General features: G+C 41.6%; 1 protein-coding gene across 1 annotated transcript in view; it reads right to left on the reverse strand.

The window, feature by feature from the left end:
• The window catches only part of ZNF699 (zinc finger protein 699), a 36,692-nt gene that overhangs the window by 12,557 nt on the left and 12,349 nt on the right, over nt 1–11,786 (reverse strand). The window contains exons 2-3 of the mRNA XM_081498072.1: nt 3,551–3,639; nt 2,200–2,326 (exon numbers count right to left, since the gene is read on the reverse strand). Coding sequence (XP_081354198.1) covers nt 2,200–2,326; nt 3,551–3,598 — 175 coding nt within the window. The 5' untranslated portion in view covers nt 3,599–3,639. The remainder of the gene's footprint in view (nt 1–2,199; nt 2,327–3,550; nt 3,640–11,786) is intronic.

The following is an 11,786-nucleotide window of genomic DNA, read 5'->3' on the forward strand; positions in this document are numbered from 1 at the left end:
CCATTTCTTACTCCAGAGGATCTTCCCAACCCACGGATCCAAACTGCACACCTGCTGCATTGTCAGGAGGGTTCTTTACTACTGAGCCACCAGGGAAGCCCACAATGGTGGAAATGTCATCACATATTTGTCTAAACTGTAACAAAGTACAACAACAAAAGTGAACACTAATATAAACTTGAGATTTACCATGATAATGATGTGTCAATATAGGTTCATCAACTGTAAGAAATAGACCACTCTGGTAGAAGGCAGTGCATTTGTGGGAAATCTTTGTACTTGCCAGTTAATTTTGCTGTCAGCCTATAAACTGCTCTAAGAAAAATAGAGTGTACTGGTGGAAAAAAAAAAAAAACCATGTCCAGTCAGATTTCAGAACATTACTTTATTTGGAAATAGATATTTGCAGATGTAACCAAGTTAACATAAAGTTATACTCGATTGGGGTAGGCCCTAAATGCAATGACTGGTGTCCTTAGAAGGACAGAAAGATGTAGAGACAAAGGACAAAGGCCCTGTGAAGATGGAGGCAGAGATTAGAGTGATGTGGCTACCAACCAGGGACTGCCAGCAACAACCAAAAGCTAGGAAGAGACAAGGAGGGATTTTTTCTGAGCCTTCAGAAGGATCACGACACCTTGATCTCAGACTTCCAATCTCCTGAAATTTAGAAGAGTAAATTTCACACTTCCCTGGTGGTACAGGTGGTACAGAAGACGCCTGCCAAGGCAGGAGACACAGGTTCTATCCCTGGTGCAGGAAGATTCCACATGCCATGGAACAATTAATCCCATGCACCACAACTACTGAAGCTCTCGCACCTAAAGCCTGGGCTCCCCAACAAGAGAAGCCACCACTGTGAGAAGCTCATGCACTCCAACAAAGAGTAGCCCCACTCACTGCAACTAGAGAAAGCCCAAGTGCAGCAAGGAAGACCCAGCACAGCCTAAATAAATAAAACAGTTATCTAGCTACAGAATAAGACTGGGGAGTAGAGGTAGAGGAGTTTTTTAAAAAGTAAAAGAATAAGTTTCTGTTGTTCTTAGCTACCCAGTTTGTGGCACTTTGTTATGGAAGGCCTAGGAAAACAGAACAGCCTGTTGTCATGGCTGCTGCTGCTGCTGCTAAGTCACTTCAGTAGTGTCTGACTCTCTGCGACCCCACAGACGGCAGCCCACCAGGCTCCACTGTCCCTGGGATTCTCCAGGCAAGAATACTGGAGTGGGTTGCCATTTCCTTCTCCAGTGCATGAAAGGGAAAAGTGAAAGTGAAGTCGCTCAGTCGTGTCCGACTCTTAGCGACCCCATGGACTGCAGCCCACCAGGCTCCTCCGTCCATGGGATTTTCCAGGCAAGAGTACTGGAGTGAGGTGCCACTGCCTTCTCCGCTGTTGTCACGGACCTACCCCCAAATCATTCGACCTAAGTATATAAATCCTATAATATTTACTTTCTAACACACTGCATTGTTCCCCATGACATGTGTTTCTCCCTCACTGCTCCAAGGAATAAACCCAACTTGTTAAACTGGTGGTCTTTGGGTACAGGGAATTAACAGCAGTAAAATTCTCAAAAGGTTCCAAACCACCAGTTTTCTCCCTGTCCCCCAAAGTGGCCCCTGAAGTCTGTGCCCACACTATACACACTTAATAAGCCTCCTTGAGGATTCTGACCACAAGAAAAAGGAAAAGCAGGATCAATACATATGTTTATTTTCTTTCTTCATGTTAATTTCATATTTATCTTCTCCGTTACTGAAGCATTGTGAATACAATTACATCTTATTGTCTATAGTATAATATTCAAAAGAGTTTGATACAAGTTCATCCTCAAAAAAAAAATGCTTAATGAAAGAATGACTGAATGAAGAAAAATAAAGGTTTCAGTACCCTGAGAGAAAATGAAAACTTTACAATCCTGAGAAAATGAAAACTCTGCATTCAGTGCCAGTGGCAAAATGGGTAAGGAAATTTTCACTAATTCTTTTGCTTGTTTTATATTGGTGAAATATTTTAACAATACACATGTTTATTTTCATGGTGAAGCCACTAGACTATAAGCTCCTTGGGGTCAGTGACCATGTCTGTCTTATTTAACAATTTATTCCAGTTTCTCAACCCAAATCCTAGAACAAGGGCAATTTATAAGATAAAGCTGTTTTCTAAATAACGGGACGTTGGAGGAACGTTGCCATCCTTACCTAATGAGGCCAGGTTCTGGAAGTTTTCCAGCATCACATCTCTGTAGAGATTTCTCTGAGCAAGATTCAGTAGAGCCCACTCCTCTTGGGTAAAGTCCACAGCCACATCCTCGAAGACCACTCTGTCCTAAAACATTCCACATACTTTGTTCAGAAAGGTACCAACTCCCCCAGCATGTGCAGGAGGGTGAATGAGGCTGACACTACTGGGGAACTGAGAATCAACTCACAGGAAGTTCAGAAGGTTCTTTTCTCCCAAATATCTACCCTAGGATTCAGTCATCAGATCTTTTCTCTTTCTATCTAAGCATCCTGACTGATCAAATTCTGTCTCATAGATTTAACAACATTTTTGAAACACTAAATTTATCTTTCCACTGTTTGATGCTGACCAATTCCACTCTTACAATAATCAAGAACATCCAGAGCATATTGCAGAAATGAGAGAAATGCTCCAAAAATGAAATGACAATTTCCACACTGAAAGAAGCAAAAATCCCTTGTTAGAGGGACTTCCCTGGAGGTTCAGGGCTTAAGACTGTGCCTTCCAATGCAGGGGATGTGGGTTCAATCCTTGGCTGAGGGGCTAAGGTTCCACATGCCTTGGGGACAAAAAAACCAAAACAGAAAACAGAAAAAACAACTGTAACAAAACATTCTGCTATACAATAGAAAAACTATTGTAACAAAAAAAACTATTTAAAACAAATTCCTTGTTACAGAAACAAGTTCACCTGCTTCCTTATTCCCCACCATAGCAATCAGCACAACACAAAACACTAGATAAAACTGGGATGAGGTTTAAATACCCAAGAGACAAGGACCTTTTGTTTTTCTTTTTTTCCCCCCAACGTGGGGCCCAGAAGTCAGCAAGAAGCACAACATTCAACCCAGGCCCACAGTCAGTCATGTTTTCTTACACTCTAGGCCCAGGGGCTGTAAATGATAGAACATGAGCTAAAATCAGCCTATCGCCTGTTTATATAAGTAAAGTTTTACTGGGACACAATAAATGTTTGTTTATACACTGTATTTGGCTGCTTTCACACTAAAATGGCAGAACTGATGGGAAATCCCTGGCAGTCCAGTGGTTAGGACACCATGCTTTCACTGCTGAGGGCACAGGTTCAATCTCTGGTCAGGGAAATAAGATCCCACAAGCTGCCCCAAACAAACAAACAAACAAAAAACAATAAAATGGCAGAATTGAGTAAAATAGAAACTATGGCCTAAAATGCTTACTATGTGACCCAATGTGGGAACAGGTTGTTGATCTCTGCTCTAAATTTAGGAGATAGATAACCTGATGGAATTGAAATATTATTTTGGAGAATTATTAGCTCTTACTTACCCGTATCACATTTTTCTGTAACTCAGCAGCTGTCCTCTCTTCCTCCATGTTCCCTTCATGAAGAAAGACAGAGTATTGAGATGTTACAGCTGAAACAAGAGAAAGAAGACATGAGAATCTGGGTGCCCCCACAGTCTCCACAATCAAGACACATCTGTTATGAGTGATCATTCTCCTCAAAACACAAACACACACATGCAAATACACATTGATCTTGTGAGAAAATGGAGCAAGAAAAAAAAAAATAGTAACTTACTTACAAAACAGAAAGAGACTCACAGACATAGAGAAGGAGCTTATGGTTGCCAGGGGGAAGGATAGGGGAAAGGGATAGTTATGGAGTTTGGAATGGACATGTACACACTGCTATATTTAAAGTGGATAACCAACAAGGACCTACTCTGTAGCACATGGAACTCTGTTCAATGTTATGTGGGGGCCTGGATGGGAAGGGAGTTCAGGGAAGAATGGATACATGTATATTTATGGCTGAGTGCCTTCCTAACTCACCTGAAACTATCACAACATTGTTAATTAGCTACACCCCAATACAAAATAAAAAGTTTTTTTTTTTTAATTGGAGCAATTTTATCTCCTTGAGAGCTAGAAACAGTCCTCTCACTCTTGTAGATCATTAAAAAAAAAAAAAGGTTTAAGAGTCCATTTTGTTAAGTGAGTCAGCTGGAGTCTAAAAAAATTTAGCTGTAAATCTGCCCATGATAATGAAAACATTAAAAATATAAGAGAATGCCTTCAGTAGTAAGAATACAGACTGCATCTCAAAGGAAAGTATGACTTGTATGCCAGATCTCTGGAGGTTCCACACCCAATATTTATTTCTGCACTGCCTGGCAGCCCAACATGTATCACTACTCAGTCCCTGACTATGAGATCCTCCCCCTCCAAGGGCTGCAGGGTCTCCAAAACCTGATTTTTGAGAAACAGCACAACTGGCTGAATTTCACATGCAGGTGGCAGAGAAGACAGCTCATGCTAAACTCTGCCTGTGCAGGAGATATAGTCACAGCAGAACAGGAACACCTGAAGTAAAGTTGGCATATGTGTCATCTCTGACAGTGGCATCTATAGCACTAATGCATGAATTTCAAATAATGAAAACACAGCAGTCTCTTTCACTTCAGTGGACCAAATATGTATTGTAGAGCCAATAGAAACTTAGTCACTTATACATGTGCTCAATGTTATCCAACTAGAAAGCTGCTGAGGAAGGGTGTGTATCCAGGTGCATTTACCTTCAAAGCTAAATGCCCCAAGAGTGCGTTTCTGAATATATACCTTATAATTTAGTTGTCAGTGAGGCCCCTATGCCCTAACATTACCAGGGTCTAGCCTAGAATGCTGTTGGGCACACTATGGAGAGTAAACAAATGAAGTATTCCCTTCGACTGTTTTATCTTTGAGCTCCTTCTTTTTTTTTATTAATTTATTTTTAATTGGAGGGAAGACTTTTCAGAGTCCGTTGGACAGGAAGGAGATAAAACCAGTCAATCCTAAAGGAAATCAACCCTGAATACTCGTTGGAAGGATTGATGCTGAACCTTCAATACTTTGGCCATCTGATGCAAAGAACCAACTCATTGGAAAAGACTCTGAGGCTGAGAAAGATTGAGGGCAAGAGGAGAAGAGGACGACAGAAGATGGATGTCAGCTGGATAGCATCACCGACTCAATGGACATGAGTTTGAACAAACTCCGGGAGATAGTGAGGGACAGGGAAGCCTGGCATGCTGCAGTTCATGGGGTTGCAAAGAGTTGGACAAGACTTAGCAACTGAATGCTTCCCTAAGTTCAGCTGGTAAAGATCTGCCTGCAACGAGGGGGAGAACTGGGTTCGATCCCTGGGTTGGGAAGATGCCCTGGAGAAGGAAATGGCTACCCACTCCAGTATTTTGGCCTGGAGAATTCAATGGACTGTATCGTCCACGGGGTCACAAAGAGTCGGACACGACTGAGCGACTTTCACTTTCACTAGTGACTGAACAACAAATGCTTTACAATGTTATGTTCGTTTCTTCTCTACAACAATGTGAATCAGCTATAAATTACATATATTCCCTCCCTCTTGAGTCTCCCTCTCACCCATGTCCATCCCACCCCTCTAGGTTGTAACACAGCAGTAAGCTGAGCTCCCTGTGCTATACAGCAGCTTTCCACTAACTATCTATTGTACACATGGTAGGATACATATGTCAATGTTACTCTCACAATTCATCCCACCGTCTCCTTCCTCCACTGTGTCCACGAATCCATTCTCTACATTTGCATCTCTATCCCTGCCCTTGAGCTCCTTCTCTTGACTAAGCCCTATGTCTTCCACAAGGATGCTCCCCTTAAGGTCCCTAAGTCCTGCTCCTTCATTTCATATTTATTTAGGTAATATTTTCCCTGTCCAACTTTGTGCAGTCATAGGAGACACAACACTGAACAAAACAGAAAAATCCTGAAGTGCCTGGGCCTTATAACTGTTTTAAGGAGGACCAGTAAATTAACAAAATATTATCAGGTGATGGCATATGCTATATAAAAATATATCACATTATAGGGATAAGGAGATACACACACATTTATCTTGAGCAAGTCAGGACCACTTATGTGATAGGGTAGAAGCAGGAAATTAAAACAACTGTTTTAGGACTTCCCTGGTGGTCCAGTGGTTAAGAATCTGCAGGGGACAGGAGTATGATCCCTGGTCCAGAAAGACGTTACATGCCACAGGGCAACTAAGCTATGCACCACAACTACTGAGCCAGCACTCTAGGGCCCTCACACTGCAACTACTAAGCTCACATGCTGCAACTACTGAAGCCCGTGCACCTAGAGTCTGTGCTCTGCAATGAGAAGCCACCACGAGAAGCCCACGCACTGCAGTGAAGAGTAGCCCCCACTCCCTACAACTAAAGAAAACCCATGCTTAGCAATGGAGACCCAGTGCAGCCAAAAATAATTTTTTAAGAATAAATAAACAGAACAACTGTTTCAAATAACACAAGAAATCAACAGCTGGTGTGGCACATATATTGATGCACAACTGACCCTCAAACAATTGCAGGGGTTGGGGTACCAACCCTCCGGCAGTGGAAAACCTGAGTTTAACTCATAGTCAGCCCTCAGTATCCAAGGATTCAACCAATGGCCCATCCTGTAGTATTTGCAGTATTTAATAGTGAAAGAAAAAATCTGCATATAAGTGGACACATGCATTTCAAACCCATGTTATTCAAGGGTTAATTGTATTTATAAATATCATCAATTCCTAGAGAAGAAAAATCAGTAACGATAGATTAACCATTGACTTATAATGGCAGAAAAAGAACCGCATAAAGGTGTAAATATATATATATATATACATATATGACAAAATTAATGATATTTTTTGGAGAAGGAAATGGAAACCCATTCTAGTACTCTTGCCTGGAGAATCCTATGGACAGAGGAGCCTGGCAGGCTACAGTCCTTGGGGTCGCAAGAGTTAGACACTACTTAGTGACTAAACCACCACCAATGATATTTTTAAAAACTTAAAACAGAATCAGAAAAGCTATGGCAATACTACCCAAAGCAATCTACAGATTTATTGCCATCCCTATCAAATTACTCATGACATTTTTCACAGAACTAGAACAATAATACTAAAATTTATATGAAATCATAAAAGGCCCAGAATTGTCAAAGCAATCCTGAGGGAAAATAATGAAGCAAAAGGCATAACTGTCCCAGGCTTCAGACAATACTACAAAACTACAGTAATCAAAACAGTGTGGTATTTGCACACACACACAAAAACAAAACAGACATACAGATCAATGGAACAGAACATAGAGCCCAGAAACAAACCCATACTCCTCTGGTCAATTAATTATCAACAAGAGAGGCAAGAATATACAATGGGAAAAAGACTATCTCTTCAGCATGTGGTGCTGGGAAAGCTGGACAGCTGCATGTAAATCAAAGAAATTAGAACACACTCTCTCCCATGGAAAAAAGGGAACCCTCCTACACTGTTGGTAGGAATGTAAATTGGTACAACCATTGTGGAGAACAGTAAGTAAGATACCTTAAAAAACTAAACACAGAAGTACCGTATGATCCAAATATCCCACTCCCGGGCACATATCCGGAGTAAAGCAATTCAAAAAGATACATGCATCCCTATGTTCAAAGCAGCACTATTCACAACATTGAAGTCAGGTAAACAACCTAAATATCCATCAGTGGAAGAATGGATAAAGAAGATGTGGTACATATATAAAATGGAACACTACTCAGCCACTAAAAAAAAGAAAGGAATAATGCTATTTGCAGCAACACGGGTACAGCCAGAAACTATCACACTAAGTGAAGTAAGTCAGAAAGTGAAAGACAAATACCATATGATATCACTTATATGTGGAATCTAAAATGTGGCACAAACAAGCCAATCTACAAAATGGAAAAAGACTCAACAGATACAGAGAACAGATTTGTGGTTACCTAAGGGCAGTACTCTTGCCTGGAAAATCCCATGGACAGAGGAGCCTGGTAGGCTACAGTCCATGGGGTCACTAAGAGTCGGACACGACTGAGCCAACTTCACTTCCACTTTTCCCTTTCATGCACTGGAGAAGGAAATGGCAACCCACTCCAGTATTCTTGCCTGGAGAATCCCAGGGATGGCGGAGCCTGGTGGGCTGCTGTCTATGGGGTCGCAGAGAGTCGGACACAACTGAAGTGACTTAGCAGCAGCAGCAGCAAGGGGAGAGGAGATAGGACAGGGATGGACTAGGAGTCTGGAATTAGTAGATGCAAACTGTAGAATGGATAAACAACAAAGTCCTATTGCATAGTAAAGGGAATTATATTCAATATCCTGGGATAGACTATAATGAAAAAGAATATACTATATAAAAAAAGAATGTGTATACACGTATAAGTCATTCTGCTGCAGAGCAGAATTAACACAACATTGTAAATCAACTATACTTCAATTTGAAAAACATATAGTGAAAAAAGTTAACAAAATAAAACTATAAATACAAAACCTGTTTACATCCAGTCATTAAAGAAAAAAAAAAAATAGCTGTTTAGTACATACCTACAAAGGAAACAGAAGCTACAGACTTTTACAGACAGGTTCACCAAATAAGTAAAGGATTCATAATTCCATTTTTTTGTTGTTGAGGGGGTGTTTTCCTGTATATTTCCAAGACCAGAAAGGGACTCAAAACTCAAATATATGTGTATTTATATACATGCACACACACACACACACACACACACACACATATATGAAAGATCTCATTCGTATACACAAGGGAAAAATATTAAAATATTAAGTACAATCCAGGAATGAATAATGAAGATAGTAATCACAAACTAAGTTCATTTCCTCCTAGGTATGATGGGTGGTTAAAATGATTTATATAGTTAAAATGATAAATGTAATTCACATCAATAGAAAAAGACTATATGACTCATCCCCTTCAATACAAAATAGTGACTGATCTCTATCAATATCCATTGATGATAATAATTTAACCCACTAAGAAATAGGCTTTAATTAGAAAAAATATATATTATCTACAAACACCTATAGCAAACATCCTATTTAATAATGAAATGACAGCATTCCCTCTGGGATCAGGAACAAGGCGAGGATGCAATTTATATGCTTTTCTACATTGAACTGAAAGTCCTGGCAAATGCACTAAGTAAACAAAAATATAAGGTACAAGGAATAAAAAAGAAAACGCTAAAACTGGCATATGATCACACTTCCGGTGTAAAATTCAAAAAAAAATCTATGGATAAATGACTAACATTCAGAGCGGCAACTGGCAAACAGGGGTTAAAAAGATACTAAGTAATCAGTTCACTACTATGTAGCTGAATATAATGTAGCAAACTCCTACAGTCAGAGAAAAAGAAATCACAAGTTAAAATGTATTTCTTGCCCCTGGAAGGGAGAGATGCAGACGGAGTTAAGCAAATGTCACCTCGCACTCACCGAACAAACCGAAATCCACAGACAGGCGCAGAGACAAGGTTGAGGCTCACGTCCCCGTGACCCGAATGGCAGGGATGCTTTTCCTTTCCGGAAAGAGAGCAGAGGATGCTTTTGGAGGCCGATTAAGGACGAGAATGGCTCTTCAACTCTTGCCTGCAGCCCATGCACCCCTACTGCTGGACCCTCACAGAGTTCCTGATTCAGTGAGTTTGGGACCAGCCGCGGCTTCTAGAGACCCCGGGAGCGCCGGGGAGTGCTCCCGGCGGGGAGCCCAAACGGCAGCCTTTTGACCACCGATCCCAAGGCCGAGTTCTCCACCTCCCGAGCACCAAATTTGGGGTCGGCTGGGCCGAAATGGATAGGATGCGGACTCAGCCGAAAATTTGTATCAGATTTAGACAGACATGCAAGAAGACAAGGCCGCCCGCTCGCGCACGCGCAAAAGCGTGCTGCTGCTTCCGGTTTCTGAGCCACGTACAACGTAAGGGGCGGGGTCTCGGGAGCTGGGAAAATGGGGAGGGCGGTGGCCGCTTCCAGCAGCGGGGAGAGACGTGCTAGTTTCCTCCAGGGAGAGACGTGACTGGGTCTTGGAGCCGGGTCAGCCGAGGACTTGGCGTTGGATGAGGCTGGAGCGGAACCAGGCCCGTGGCGGGGCTTGGTTGACTAGGCCTGTGGGGCGGAGCTGGGACGCGACCAGGCCTAGGGGCGTGGCTTAGTTGAAGATTCCCATGCGGGATCTTAGTTCCCCAGTTAGGGATTGAACCTGTGTTGCCCGCATTGCAAGACAGAATCTTAACCACATGCTTAACCACTGGACCACCAGAGAAGTCCCGAGGTAGTAGGTTTTTGCTGAGCCCGTGCATAACTTTCATCCCTGCCACCGTGGCTACTTTGTTCAGGAGCCCGCTGGGGAGACAAGAGCAGCTGGAAAAGGAGGCTTACTGGTATCCACAGGACCAGTTATCCTATTGTCATAGTCACTCTGCAGATATAGAATGGAACCCCCACCGCAAACTTTATTTGCATGTCAATATATTATGCCACACACACATACACCAAGAGGGTATGAAAATGTTTAAAACTTACATTACAAATGACCCTTGGGTCAGCAAGGTAAAATAACTCTACTTTGAGTAAATAACTTTTAGAAGTAAAATAACTGTCTACCGTGAGTTGCCATCAAACATCCAGTTTTTTAAGACACTAGAGACATATTCTCCACCATTAATTTCTCTCAGTCTTCCATGAACCTTTCTTGGAGCAGTAAAAAGTTCTCAGTGGTGGGATTTACCAACCATATATTTTCATGTTCTCTCCCACTCCCTCCTTTTCTCCCAACCTTGCCTGTCTCTCTGGGACCCTTAATCCTCAACACATCTATCTCAGTTCTTCATCCCCACTAACCTATTTAGATAGGAACTTTTGACTCAATGAAGAGCCACTCCTAGGTTCACACCTGAAAGATTTTTTTTTTACTTTTTTAATCTCTCAGGCTCTGATGTCCTAATATACTAATTCTATGTTGGCTTCTCTTAAAGACCCTCCACTCACGTTTCTCCAACTCACTAATTAGTTCAGTTTTCTGATTTACTTTTCTCAATAACTGATGTCTCATCTACAGATGTGGGGGAAAGAGAGATTATAGACCCATATGAATCAATATAAACCCCACAATGCCTCTGCAATTGCACAGTTCTGACAACCCACTCCAGAATTCTTGCCTGGGAAATCTCATGGCCAGAAGGGCCTGGTGGGCTATAGTCCATGGGATCGCAAAAGAGTCAGACATGACTTATCAACTAAACAACAAATTTCGAAGAACTAGAAGCACTATGACCTATTGTTGCAGATTTCATAGTCAAGAGCTTACTCATTCCTTGTACTAATCTCTGAAACACTCCTATCCTCTTAAAAAATAATAATGATAAGGGGAATTATTTTGTTAAAAAAAAATTAAGGGTTATAAATTGTATCATGTGCCCACATTTCCTGTGGCCCCCCAACCCAACTGCCATTCTGGCTTCTTTACTTCTGAAATCAGCATACTTCACAGTAGTAGGTCTCTGTTCAGCTTTCTCTAGTATTCCTTTACATCCTGACTCCGAATACCTTTTCACTTTTGTATGACAAAACCACACATCTGGAAGTGTGATGTCACAAGGCTTCACTAACATCCCCTCCTACTTCTTCCAGTTTCTCAACCATAATCTCCAAGCCTTTCAACCTCCCTAT

Source organism: Giraffa tippelskirchi, chromosome 6, assembly GCF_054371585.1.
Source record: "Giraffa tippelskirchi isolate mGirTip1 chromosome 6, T2T-mGirTip1v1.2.pri, whole genome shotgun sequence".
Taxonomy (NCBI): Eukaryota; Metazoa; Chordata; class Mammalia; order Artiodactyla; family Giraffidae; genus Giraffa; species Giraffa tippelskirchi.